A 13,548-nucleotide genomic window follows, 5' to 3' on the forward strand; every position below is an offset into this window, starting at 1 on the left:
GCGCGGCGGCGGGCGGAAGTGACGCGTGAGGCGCGCGCTGCTGCTGGCCGGGCGCGGTGGCGGTGAGCGGGGCTCTGAGGGGACACCGGGGCTCTGAGGGGACACCGGGGCTCCGAGGGGACACCGGGGCTCTGAGGGGACACCGGGGCTCCGAGGGGACGGCAACACATCCGAGGGGACACCGGGAGGCCTCCGCGGGCTCGGAGGGCAGGCTGAGGGAGGGAGAGAGGGAGGGCGGCCCCGCGGGCGGCGCTCCGTGAGGCAGGCCCGGGGTGCCTCAGGAGAGGGGGCAGCCATGGGCGGGGGGCTCGGGGTGTTCCGCACCCCGCTGGGCAAGTTTCTGCTGTTTGTGCGTTTTGGTGAATCGAGGAATTAGCGCTCGTTGGTTGGAAGGGGCGTAGTTGGCTTGTTAATTAATATTCTGGCTTCTGTGGGTTAATTATGGTTTCTCCTCTCAGTGCCTTTCCCTCAGTGACAGCTGATTTCAGCACAGTTACCTTCATAATTTTCTTCCTTATTTCAGTAGTTCTGCCAGATATCCCATAAATTATTTTTGTCCTTACTATTTATCTGTGTCCTTTTCCCCAAGCTTTTCCACCTCCCCCAAGGTCTCAGCTTATTTTTAAATACATAGCACCAAACCTTGGCCATAATTTTTTTTTTGTGCCCTCCAGCAGCTCCCTGAGCTCTTAGCAGAATCTTTCCTTTGGGTTTAAAACCAACATTTTTGGTTCAAAACCAGCTCCAGCGTGGCTTTACTCAAAAATAAACACTGAGTGAAAATACAGGTGTAAATAGATTTATTTTTATTTCTTTGTGGGGTGTGTCAGTGTCTCCTTCTGCAGAGGGTGTTCTGTTGAACTCCAATGGGTGATGAAAAGGATTCTTGGAAGGTGAAGACTTTAGATGAGATTCTCCAGGAGAAGAAGCGAAGGAAGGAGCAAGAGGAGAAGGCAGAGATCAAACGTATGAAAAATGTAAGCTGCCCTTGGGACTCATTTTAATTAATTATTTGCTTTGTTAATAGAAAACTGCGTTTTAATGGGGAGCAGTGCCTGTATCCTGATTTTCTGGTGGTTTTTTTGATGCTCTGTCAGCTGAAGTTTTTTTTTCTGTGGTCTCTAATTCCAAAGTTTAACAAAAATGTGATGTTTTGTCAAGATTTTGTTGGTCTTGCAAGGTATGCTGTGCTTTGTTGTAGTTATTGGTCAGAAAAGAGAAATAAATTAATGGAGTTAATAATTTAAATTAAAATTCAGATTATGTAGAATTATATATTCTATATAATTTAAATTATAAAAAATTATATATTCTGTATCATTTAAATTACATGGAATGATGTGTTCTGTATAATTTAAATTATATAAAATTATATATTCTATATAATTTAAATTACATAGAATTATATATTCTATACAATTTAAATTATATATTCTATCTAATTTAAATGATATAGAATTATATATGCTAATTAATTTTATATAAATTAAATTAATTTAAAATAAAATATATAAATATATAAAAATAAAGTAATCAACTGGGGCTTGCAGTTCAAGGAACAATTTTTTAAAGATTTTATAGAAGAATGGGTAAAAATGGGTTTGGAATCAATTTTGTCTTGCTGTTCTGTTTGGATATTGGTGAGAAAAGATAAATAAAGTAATAGAATTAATAATTTAAATGTAGATAATTATATACAATAATGGTTTAGATATATTAAATTATTTTTAAATAAATAAAAATATGAATAAATATAAATAAATAATCAACTGGGGCTTGTAGTTCAAGGAACAACTTTTAAAGGTTTTATAGAAGAATGGGTTGAAATCATGGGTTTGGAATCACTTTTATGTTGTTGTTTGGTTATTGGTCAGAAAAGATAAATAAACTAATATAACTAATAATTTAAATTTAGATAACTATATATAATTATATACTCTAATGGTTTAAATATATTCAGTAATTTAATTTTAAATAAATAATGAACTGGAGCTTGCAGTTCCAGGAACAACTTTTAAAGGTTTTATAGAAGCATGGGTTGAAATCTTAATTTTGGAATCACTTTTACGTTGTTGTTTGGTTATTGGTCAGCAAAGATAAATAAACTAATATAATTAATAATTTAAATTTAGATAAATATATATAATTATATACTGTAATGGTATATAATACTATATAATATAATAATAATAATATATTAATAATAATATATATTATATCTATTATATATTAATAATATATTTATAAGAAATATTATAAATATATTGATAATAATATAAATAAATATAAATAATAAATAATGTAAATAAATAATAAATATAAATATATTATATATATTTATAATATATATTATATATTAATAATAATATATTAATAATAATAATATAATAATATATTAAATAATTTAATTTTAAATAAATAGAAATAAATAATGAACTGGAGCCTGCAGTTCTGGGAACAACTTTTAAAGGTTTTATAGAAGCATGGGTTGAAATCTTAATTTTGGGATCGCTTTTATGTTGTTGTTTGGTTATTGGTCAGCAAAGATAAATAAACTAATCTAATTAATAATTTAAATTTAGATAATTATATATAATTATATACTGTAATGGTATATAATACTATATAATAATATAATAATATATTAATAATAATATATTATATATTATATCTATTATATATTAATAATATATTTATAATAAATATTATAAATATATTGATAATAATATAAATAAATATAAATAATAAATAAATAATATAAATAAATAATAAATATAAATATATTATATATATTTATAATATATATTATATATTAATAATATATTAATAATAATATGATAAGATATTAAATAATTTAATTTTAAATAAATAGAAATAAATAATGAACTGGAGCTTGCAGTTCCAGGAACAACTTTTAAAGCTTTTATAGAGGCATGGGTTGAAATCTTAATTTTGGGATCGCTTTTACGTTGTTGTTTGGTTTTGCACAGCTGTGTGCAAAACAATTATTGCAGAAAATACCACACAGTAATTGCCGCCCCCTCCTCGGGGTTTCGTTTTGCCTGATTACGTCCAATGAATGCACTTGAGCTGCAGAGAAGTGCTGCTGTCACAGCTCAGCGGATGTCCCAGGGCTGGGCAGCCGCGGTGTTGGGGCAGCAGCGAAAGCCCTGGGGGCTGTTTGATTGCCTTGGTGCTGGCCGTGCACTAAAGGGCTGGGCTGGGCTGGGCTGTGCTTGCTCCCTCAGTCCGATGACAGGGACTCCAAGAGGGACTCTCTGGAAGAGGGGGAGCTGAGAGACCACCGCATGGAAATCACCATCAGGAACTCGCCCTACAGGAGGGAAGACTCCATGGAAGACAGGTAGGAGTCAGGAGATAAAAAGAGAAAAAAGCTCCTGAAATTAACCTTTCAACATCCTGAGAATTTGGTTTCAAATATCTGAAGGGAAAATCAAATTTTAGATGTGGAAATCCTTTATATAGAACACACCTTTGGAGCACTGGTTAAGATTTAAGTGTTCCAGTTTTGATTTATTATGGAAACTCAAAATAAAATGTGAATCTTTTCCAAACAAGGCAGTCTGTGAATTTCCCCTGTCACCTCCCTGAGTTTATTCCTGTCCTGCCTTTCAGGGGAGAAGAAGATGATTCCTTGGCTATCAAACCACCCCAGCAAATGTCCCGGAAAGAAAAAACCCACCACAGGAAAGATGAGAAGAGGAAAGAGAAACGCAGGCACAGGAGTCACTCTGCAGAAGGTGCCACTCTGGGAGCTTCTGCTTGCTGGGACTGCAGTAAAGAACAGGCAGAGGAATTCCAGCTGTTATTGTTTCTCTGGCTGTTCAGTGTCCTTAGGGGAATGCCAGGGGTGTGAGGACAGAAATCACTCTGAGATAAGGACACTGAGGTCACTTTTACTCCTTGAAGCCTGATAAGATTCTCTCTGGCTTCACCTCTGATCTTTGTACCTGCCAAGGAAAAAAAAAAAATCCTTTCCAGAGATATTCCTGTTGTTTTCCTGTCAGTAACAACCATTTTTTACTTTCATACAAGTATTCATGCAAAATCTTAGAGACTTTGGGCTTTCCAACCCCCTTTCAGAACAGGATTTTCCCTTTAAGAAAACAACAGAGATCATGGCAACATTTCCCATCAGTTTCACCCCCTGAGCTTTGCTTTCAGTGATTATTTTGAGCAGTAACACTCAGCAATTGATTTGTGTCTGTTCAAGGGAAACATGCCAGAGTGAAAGAGAAAGAACGGGAGCATGAGCGTAGGAAGAGACATAGAGAAGAGCAGGACAAAGCCCGGCGTGAATGGGAGAGACAGAAACGGAGAGAGATGGCAAGGGAGCATTCCAGGAGGGAGAGGTACACCCCTACCTGCCTCCTCTGAGCAGTTCTTGTTGTGACATCTCCAAAAAAATCCACTGTAGAAATTGTCTGTGCTCCTGGGAATGTGTTCTTCACTTTAATTGTTTTTAAGTGCTTCATTACCGTGGGTATTCCAGGTGAATTCACCTGGCTGGAATAAAAAGATTGGGTGGTCTTAGAGGTTTTTTTCCAACCTAAAAAAATAAGTACAAACCAGTTTTGCACAGGGGATTAATTACCTGGATTATCTGGGGATTAATTAACTGGACTGGCTTAATTTCTGCTTAAATCCTGATAGGGTGGAGAGCTCCTGGTCTGAGTCTTTTAAACCTGTTTTTTAAAGGATCAGCTGAAAAACTCCACCTGATTCTGACTGATGCACAGCTGGGGGTGTCGAGAAGGAAGCTGAGTTCAGTGGTTTGCTGCTGCAATCCAGTTTTCCTTCTCTTCACCAGCTGAATTTGTAACAAACAAAAATTATTTTCCAGAGATCGTCTGGAGCAACTGGAGAGAGAAAGGGAAAGAAAAATCCGGGAGCAGCAGAAGGAGCAGCGGGAGCAAAAGGAGAGAGAGAGGAGAGCTGAGGAGAGGAGGAAGGAGAGGGAAGCCAGGAGAGAAGGTGACCCCCTCTGCATAAACATTCTTCATATTTACTGTCACTTTCCTGCCTGCTGACACGGGGTGGAATGGAGGGATAGAAAGTGGTTTTTATTAAAGCAACACCAGAATTTAAAAAATATTAGTGGGGAGGGCCTTTGAAATCTGAGGGAAAATGAAATTTAAGTTTTACCTGGGGAGATAAAATAATGTGATGCTGTTATGTGCCTTAAATGTCCTGAGAGCTTGGTCAGTCTGCGTTTGCCTCTCCCTGTCAGGGAGATTTCCTATAAAACCAGGATTTCTGGAGGTGCACCCAGCACAACCCCAGCGGTTCTGAGCTCTTTGGCTGAGTCTAACTCAGTGTGATAGAGGTTGAAACCTCAAAATTCCATGTTTTAAGGATTTGGGGGAATAAATTGCAAAGAGGGAGAGGTCATGTAAGTACTGCAGGCATGGAGAATGCTGTACTGGGGGTCAGGTGGGATCGCCTGGTGCCTGAAGTGTTTAAGTTCTGCACCTGAGCTCTTTGCACAGCGTGGTGGGTGTTTGCAATCTCAGCTCAGATCCTTCTGGTTCAAGGATCTCTGTCCCAGCTTTCAGAGGTAAAGATCAGAGCCCATTCCTGTGATCAGGTGATGGAGATTATTCAAGAATAGCACAACAAACCATGTTTTTTGCTTTCTCTTTCTTGCTCAGCTCATACCAAACAGCTCCTTTTTGTGCTTGGCTTTATGCTGATAGTGCTCAATCTGTGTAACCTTTCATTTAATTGGTTTTATTGTTCTGAATGTTCTGTCAGCTCCTTCTAAACCTCAGCTGGTTTTATTCTTTTACATATTTTCCACTTCTTTCTCTGGCATTAATGCTTTAGAATCAGGGGGTTCACTGTGTAACATACAGGGCAGCTTGCTTCTAAGTGTGGCAGCAGCTTTCTCTAAGCAGTACAAATCCATCTTTTATTTGAGATAAATCAAAGCCCTTCATTCTCCCAGATTTAAGTAGGTTCCTCTCCCACTCTTCCCTATTAACCTGTTAAAAAAAAAAGCATTTAAATCAGGTGGCTGTGGCAGACAGGACAACTCTAATTAGGCAGATGTAACAATTTCTTGTGGTTTTGTTTTCCCTAGTTTCTGCACACCATAGAACAGTGAGGGAAGAATATGGAGACAAAGTAAAAATGAGACCCTGGAGTCGCAGCCCTTTGCGCCAGCAGAGAGACAAGCTTGAGCAAGGAGAGAGCAGGAAACCAGGTAGCATCTGCCACTCTACACTGTCTTGGGGGGCAGCAGGAGCTGGGCTGGGGTAAAAATCAAATTCAATCGAATTCCACTCATTTTTAGTCTCAAACAAACATGCCAGGTGCTCAGTTAAAGTCTTGTCCAGCTCAGCCCCAGTGGTGTAACTCTGGAATCTTCAGCAATATCTCTTTCCTAAAGCTGGTTCTGCAGGAGATGCACAGGTGATAAATGGAGTGGATTTAGGGGTAGGAGTAGCAATTGGAAAATTAGCATCATTTCAAATTGAGTTACCCCTGTTTCAGTGGTGAAAGAAGCAGCTGACTGAATTTTTAAAATCCTGCAGTTGAATTGCCTTGCAGGTTAGAAAGGGGTTGGTTATTCCAGCTCCAGTTGGATTTGGGGTTAGGAGCTGAACTACCTTAAAAAGTGACCTCACAGGGATCAGTGTAAGCATCACTGATTCTGTCATCTTGTAGAAGAAATTAATTCTGAAGGCAGAACTCTGCTTAGATGGTGAATTTTGTTTCCCAAGGCAGAAAATGGTCCCACCTGAAGGTTTTGGGTGTAGGGAACTTGCACAAGTGACACACAAATGCCTTTGTTTGAAGGAGGAAAGCTCTGTGTCTGCCTTGCTAACGTGTGCAGCTGTGAAAAGCAGTGTAGGCACTCAGCAGGATGGAATCTGCTGCAATTCCAGGTGGAGGCAGCAAGGCCTGGGAAGCTCCTGCCCCATCAACCACCAGGGATTTCTCATGGTGATCACTGCAATGAGCAGTAAGCAGTGTGTAGGGACCCTGTCCTGGTGATTCTTGTCACCATGGTGCTTTTTCCCCTTTTTTCCCCTGTTTTAATTCATCTTAGAAGACCTTAGGAACACACCATGTTTAAAAATCAGGTCAATATTCCATATTTTTGGCTGTTGGTCCTGCACCACTGCGATTCAGAAAAGCTGTTTGTCATTGAGCAGAGTGTGAAATTATTATTATTATTTTTATTTTAGTGCTCTGAATTTCCAATAGTGAATATTCAGCACTGATTTAATGCCAGCAGAAACTGAAGCAGTTACCTGGGAATTCAGAGGCTGGGAAATGATACTCAATTAGCACTGTGGTTTTAATTTTTGTGGTTTCAGCAGTGAAAGAAGAGAAACCAGAAGAGAGGGATCCTCTGTCAGACTTGCAAGACATCAGTGACAGTGAGAGAAAAACCAGCTCAGCAGAGTCTTCCTCAGGTGACTAAATGCAATTTAGGAGCTGTAATTAATTGCACAGATGTAATTAATTTCTCTGCTGAGCAAACACTGTGAGTGTTAACTGCCTGATTATTCCTGGGCAGAATCTGGATCAGGCTCAGAAGAGGAGGAGGAAGAGTCCAGCAGTGAAGGCTCTGAGGAAGAGGGAGAGGAAGAGGAGGAGGAGGAAGAGACAGGAAGCAATTCTGAGGAAGTGTCTGAGCAATCAGCAGGTGAGCATTTCACCAAGCAGGGTACAGGGGTGTGTGATTTTCTTTTTTTTTTTCCTCATCCTGTGTTATTTTAATTGAACATTTTCCTTTTCTCTTAGTCTAGGCTAGACTGAGACCTCACAGGTCAAGATAACTAAAAAGAAAACACCCAAGTACAAGTCCCATTTTATCCTTTTGTGTAGAGGTAATACCAATTCTTCTTCTAAGAAGCCAGATCAGAAAACTGAGAGCCAGTTTTGTGTCCCTAACTGGTCAGCAGCTCAGTAACACATCAAATACTCTGCAGAGCACAGTCTGCTCTTCTTTGGGGGGTGGTGAAGTCCAAATGTCTTTGTCATTTTGAGTTATTTTCTGTTGCAAAATTCAGAAGTTTTTTTTCAAATGAATGAACGTAATAACACCAAGTTCAGTAAAGAAGTCTGAGTGCAGCTGTTCTTGTCATTAATTAGTAAAGAAAAGGCACAAGAGCAGGCTCTGATGGCTGGGTGTTTTTCTTTAAAATCAATTAATACAGTTAATAAGGAAATATTCATCCTTTATTTACCTGCCCATATCCCAATTCCCAGAGAATTGATCAGAGTTGTGTTCCCTGTTGGAAATGAACCAGAAGTTCTTGGGCACTGGGAGTGCAGAAGCCTGGTGAGATAGGAGAGGATTCCAGCAGGGATTTGCCTCCCCAGGAGCTGCAGAAATGTGGATTTTTTCCAATCAAACTTGGTTCTGTTTTGCAGAGGAGGTGAGCGAAGAGGAGATGAGCGAAGAGGAGGAACGGGAGAATGGAAACCACATCCCAGTTGGTACAATGCAAATCATGTTTTAAAGAAGTGTTTAACTGAGTTTTTGCAGCTAGATAAATCTATTTCTACAAATATTTAAAAGATTGAAATGCAATTCTCATGTCAAACTCAGAAATTCCTTGAAGTCTGCTCCAAACTTTATGTTTAGAGGGAATGAGTCTGATGAGCTGATGTTTCCTTCTCTTTCATTTTGTGTTCTTTTGTCCTGTCCTCTCATCAAAATCAGAGAATGAGACCCAGAATGAGAGTGAGACATCCTGGGTCACTTTTCTCTTCCATTCTGGTGTCAAGATTTATTTTTCTGACCTACACTGGAAACTGTAGGTGAATTCTTGAAAGAGCAGAGGAGAAATTTGGCTTCTCCACCATCCTCTGCCATGCAGTGCTCCATGTCACCCTTTATTTCCCTAAAGCTGAGTTTAATTAATCCACACAGCTCCTCTTTCCACGACTGATTCTGACTTTTGCAGTTCCAGAGTCGAGGTTTGACCGGGATTCTGCAGGGAGTGAGGTGGAGGAGGAGGAGGTGGGCGAGGGATCCCCTCATTCCAATGCCATGACAGAAGGGGAATACATTCCTGATTCTCCAGCTTCCTCCCCCATCGAGCTGAAACAGGAGCTGCCCAAGTATCTTCCTGCCCTCCAGGTAGGGGATCACCCTCTTCAATATTTTTGGTATTATTGGTGTCTGTTCTCTTGGTATTGCTGTCTGAAAATTGATCCTTGTGAGAGGAGAGCTCTGTTTTCATAAACAAACTGGTGTTATTTATATACCCATCAGCAAAGTGCAGAAATACTAATAAAAATCAGATTTTTACTAATTAATTATGTGAAAGGTGCTGAGCTGCTGCCTTTGTGTTTCAGATTATTCTGTGCAAAAGTGAATGGAATAATTTAATCAATCTGCTGAAACACAGGCTCTGTCCAGAATTCCTTTAGAAACTCTGAAAAACAAACCCCAAAGTTACCTTTCTCATATGGTTTATAGCTGAATTCTTCTGGTAAATTTTAACTGTGGAGTTGCTGAAGCTTTTAAAAAAGCAAAACCTTCCCCAGGTGCTGGAGGAGTAAATGCTGTCCCTGTGTTTTTCAGGGATGTCGCAGCGTGGAGGAATTCCAGTGTCTGAACAGGATTGAAGAAGGAACCTATGGTGTGGTGTACAGGGCAAAGGACAAAAAGACTGGTGGGTATCAGAGCCCTCCTTTTTCCTCAGGGGACTTAGGGCTGCCAATTATCATTCTGCATTTTTCAGTGATGAACAAAATCTATTTTTAAAAAAATTTAATATTATTTTTAAATATTTCATTACCAGCAAGCTGCTCGTTTTCAAGGCAGAACAGCACAGATAATTAAATATTTAATCAGTGAGAGATCACCTGGTAATGTGAATTATTAACTGTGTGAAATGTGTTTCCTTTGCAGATGAAATTGTGGCTCTGAAGCGGCTGAAAATGGAAAAGGAGAAGGAAGGTTTTCCCATTACTTCTCTGAGAGAAATAAATACAATTCTGAAAGCACAGCACCTGAACATTGTCACTGTCAGAGTAAGGCTGCAATCTTTTGTGTCTGAAGTCATTTGTTCTTGGTTTTTAAATATTAAACTATCAGCAACCCTGTGAGATCTTGCTTCTGTGAGCAGTTGTGTGCTGCTCATAAGGCTGTACAGACATCACTGCACAATCTGCTGTTCCACAAAAAATGAGCTGGTTTTTAACAAAAACCACATTTTCTAAGGATTTTACCAATGGCAGCCTCCATCCTCTTCCCATTACATTTCTAACATTGATTTTGGATGCTTTTTAAACACCATGTGTAGGTTTTGCCCCTGTGGTTCTGTGTTGCAGGAGATCGTTGTGGGCAGTAACATGGATAAAATCTACATCGTGATGAATTATGTGGAACACGACCTCAAGAGCCTGATGGAAACAATGAAACAGCCTTTCCTGCCAGGTACTGCTTGCACAGTGCCCTGGAATTCTCAGAGCTGGAGAAGTGGCCAACACAAATGGCCCTGCTGGCCTTGGCAGTGCCATGTGCTGCTGTGGAATGTCCTGTGTTCCTTGGAACTGAGATTTCCTGGCTTTTTCTGCTTGTTCTCCAAAACCTGACCCAATTTAAGGTGTTGGCTGATCCTCGTGGTGATAGCTGGTGCTGAATGCAGTTTGTGTGTCTGGGGTGGAGCTGTTCAGAGGTGAAACTGGGGGAGTTTGAACTGGAAAAGAACACTGGGCTTTAATTTTGGCTGCTTCCTATGAGAGACAATAATTTCTGAGCATAACTTGGATGAATTCCACTTGCCCAAATGAATTTTGCTCTTCTGTGACACATTTTCTACTGTGCTTTAACTAGCCACTCCTTCCTGCCCTCTTCCCAAACAAACCACAAATTAAAGGTAGATTTCTTTTCTTCAGTGCATTTTCTGTCATTCCAGGGGAAGTGAAGACTTTGATGATTCAGTTACTACGAGGGGTCAAACACCTCCACGACAACTGGATCCTTCACAGAGACTTGAAAACTTCCAACCTGCTGCTCAGTCATTCAGGCATTTTAAAAGTAAGAATTTGGAAAAAAAAAATAAGAAATCAGGACAATTTCTATGCTGCAGAATTACACAGAGTTACAGTGTGCCCAAAGCTCTGTGCAGTGGCAGATGGTGAACGAGCAGTGCTGGAAATGTTGCTTTTTTTCCTTTCAGGTTGGGGATTTTGGATTAGCCAGGGAATATGGGTCTCCCCTGAAGCCCTACACCCCTGTGGTTGTGACCCTGTGGTACAGAGCTCCAGAGCTGCTGCTTGGAGCAAAGGTGAGTTCCTCCTTGTTCCTCTGGCTGCTGGAGCAGTGACTGCAGTTACAAAATACCTGATTTTATAAATCATGATCAAAGTGAGAGCATCCTTGGGTATTTATATTGATTCATAGCTGAAAATCTTGACTATTCAGTATTTTTACTCCTAATGACATCTAAAACCATCCTCCCCACACACAGGGTGGGTGACAGATGGGTTTTGTCCCTTGGAATGCTGATGGACTTCTCATGGATTGTGGCAAAATGTCACCTTTGGCAGCTAGATTTTAAATTTCTTTTAAAATTAGTCTAAAACCTGTGACATCTGAGAGCAGAACAAGGTAGTGGCACTATTCTAGAATGTTCCCTGCTGGTGACTGAAATCTGGGTGAAGTCAGGGTTCTGTAGGGCTGCAGTGGCAAGAGCCCTGCCAGAATAAAATACTGGTTTGTCAGCTGTGCTGCTTTGTTTGTGAGTGGAAAAGAGAGGCTTCAGTGTGGAGACTTCACCTTTCATCCTGAATGTTTGTGTCATGGGCGTTGCTCATAATTCACAGTAATTAGAAATTTGAAATAATTACAGTTGAGACCTGGCCCTTGGGTATGGGACTGATTGTGTGTGTTCTGCTCAAAAAAACCACAAATAAACCCCCAGAAGCCACAAAATCCATCCAAACAACTCAGTGAAAATATCTTCCTGATTTTTCTGAGGTGTAACTTTATTTCCCCTCTTTCCAGGAGTATTCCACAGCCATAGACATGTGGTCAGTGGGGTGTATTTTTGGGGAGCTGCTGACACAGAAGCCGCTGTTCCCAGGGAAGTCAGAAATCGACCAGATTAACAAAGTTTTTAAGGTAATTTAAAAACGATTTGGGGATTTTGACTGGTTTTAGAAACAGGAGCATTGGTGTTGCTCTTTAACAGAGATTCAGCCTCAATAAAAAGTTATTTAATCTGCTTCACCACACTTTGAGTAGGCTGAGACCACCATTTATTATCTCTGTTTTCTCTGGGTACTTCCCAACTCCTCATGAATAAATCAAAGCTTGCACTCTGAGTTTATTAAAGAGATATTTTGATTTGCAGGATCTGGGTACTCCCAGTGAAAAGATCTGGCCTGGTTACAACGAGCTGCCAGCAGTGAAGAAAATGACCTTCACAGAATATCCCTACAACAACCTGCGCAAGAGATTCGGGGCTCTGCTCTCCGACCAGGGCTTCGACCTCATGAACAAGTGGGTGCCACGTTCCAGGGGATCCAAATTGTGTCATTAGACCCAAAAATAAAATTATACCAAAGAAATAGGATTATATCAAACGTCCAGTAATGAAATTATACCAAAGTAGTAGAATTATGCCCAATGTCATGTGATAAAATGAGACCAAAGTAATTATTATACCAAATGCTCTGTGATAAAATTAAACCAAATTAATACCCAATGTCCAGTAATAAAATGTACCAAATTAATGGAATTACAGCCAATACCCAATTAAAAAAATGATACCAGAGTAATAGAACTATATCCAGTACCCAGAAATAAAATTATACCAAATTAGTACAAAATGTCCAATAATAAAATGATACCAAATGAATAGAATTCCACCCAATACCCAGTAATAAAATTACACCAAAGTAATAGAATTATACCCAATATCCAGTAATAAAATTATACCAAATGAATAGAATTATACCAATAGCCAGTAATAGAATTATACCCAATACCCAGTAATAAAAGTATACCAAATTAATGTAGAATGTCCATTAATAAAATTATACCAAATGAATAGAATTATACCCAATACCCTGTAATAAAATGGTGCCAAATGAATACAAAATATCCAATAATAAAATTGTACCAAATGAATAGAATTGTGCCCAATACCCAGTAATAAAATTATACCAAATTAGTACAAAATGTCCAATAATAAAATGATACCAAGTGCATAGAATTGTGCCCAATACCCACTAATAAAATTATACAAAAGTAATAGAATTATACCAAATACTCTGTAATAAAATTAAACCAAATTAATACAAAATGTTCAGTAATAAAATAATACCAAATGAATAGAATTATACCCAATACCCAGCAATAAAATTACTCCAAAGTAACAGAATTATACCCAATCCTACTCACGTAATTTCACCAAATTAAAGAATTCCACCCAACACCGGTACCAGAATCACCCCCAATACCCAGTGCCAGAATTCTGTTAAGCACCACAAACCCCTCAGCCTCGTTCCTGAACAATTCACCATTTTGGGGGCTAAAATCTCCCTTTTTTC

The 13,548-nt window shown here is 39.3% G+C and overlaps 1 protein-coding gene and 1 long non-coding RNA gene across 7 annotated transcripts in view; one reads left to right on the forward strand and one right to left on the reverse strand.

The window, feature by feature from the left end:
* The window catches only part of LOC135285162 (cyclin-dependent kinase 11B), a 15,997-nt gene continuing 2,449 nt past the window's right edge, over nucleotides 1–13,548 (forward strand). The window contains exons 1-18 of one of the 6 annotated variants that reach the window (XM_064397169.1): nucleotides 1–62; nucleotides 846–977; nucleotides 3,249–3,364; nucleotides 3,637–3,761; nucleotides 4,235–4,373; nucleotides 4,865–4,995; nucleotides 6,104–6,226; nucleotides 7,347–7,445; nucleotides 7,550–7,678; nucleotides 8,410–8,475; nucleotides 8,946–9,121; nucleotides 9,569–9,659; nucleotides 9,899–10,020; nucleotides 10,321–10,426; nucleotides 10,908–11,029; nucleotides 11,172–11,279; nucleotides 11,999–12,115; nucleotides 12,348–12,496. In XM_064397169.1, coding sequence (XP_064253239.1) covers nucleotides 867–977; nucleotides 3,249–3,364; nucleotides 3,637–3,761; nucleotides 4,235–4,373; nucleotides 4,865–4,995; nucleotides 6,104–6,226; nucleotides 7,347–7,445; nucleotides 7,550–7,678; nucleotides 8,410–8,475; nucleotides 8,946–9,121; nucleotides 9,569–9,659; nucleotides 9,899–10,020; nucleotides 10,321–10,426; nucleotides 10,908–11,029; nucleotides 11,172–11,279; nucleotides 11,999–12,115; nucleotides 12,348–12,496 — 2,030 coding nt within the window. In that variant the 5' untranslated portion in view covers nucleotides 1–62; nucleotides 846–866. Of the gene's footprint in view, nucleotides 63–830; nucleotides 978–3,248; nucleotides 3,365–3,636; nucleotides 3,762–4,234; nucleotides 4,374–4,864; nucleotides 4,996–6,103; nucleotides 6,227–7,346; nucleotides 7,446–7,549; nucleotides 7,679–8,409; nucleotides 8,476–8,945; nucleotides 9,122–9,568; nucleotides 9,660–9,898; nucleotides 10,021–10,320; nucleotides 10,427–10,907; nucleotides 11,030–11,171; nucleotides 11,280–11,998; nucleotides 12,116–12,347; nucleotides 12,497–13,548 lie in introns of all 6 variants that reach the window. The other 5 variants (XM_064397172.1, XM_064397171.1, XM_064397173.1 and 2 more) reach the window with 5 other exon arrangements.
* On the reverse strand, nucleotides 3,756–4,693 carry LOC135285196 (uncharacterized). The gene is made up of 3 exons (XR_010350174.1): nucleotides 4,616–4,693; nucleotides 4,386–4,527; nucleotides 3,756–3,971 (listed from the first exon to the last, which is right to left on the reverse strand). It is a non-coding gene; the product is annotated as an uncharacterized LOC135285196 (long non-coding RNA).

This window comes from Passer domesticus, chromosome 22, assembly GCF_036417665.1.
Source record: "Passer domesticus isolate bPasDom1 chromosome 22, bPasDom1.hap1, whole genome shotgun sequence".
NCBI lineage: Eukaryota > Metazoa > Chordata > Aves > Passeriformes > Passeridae > Passer > Passer domesticus.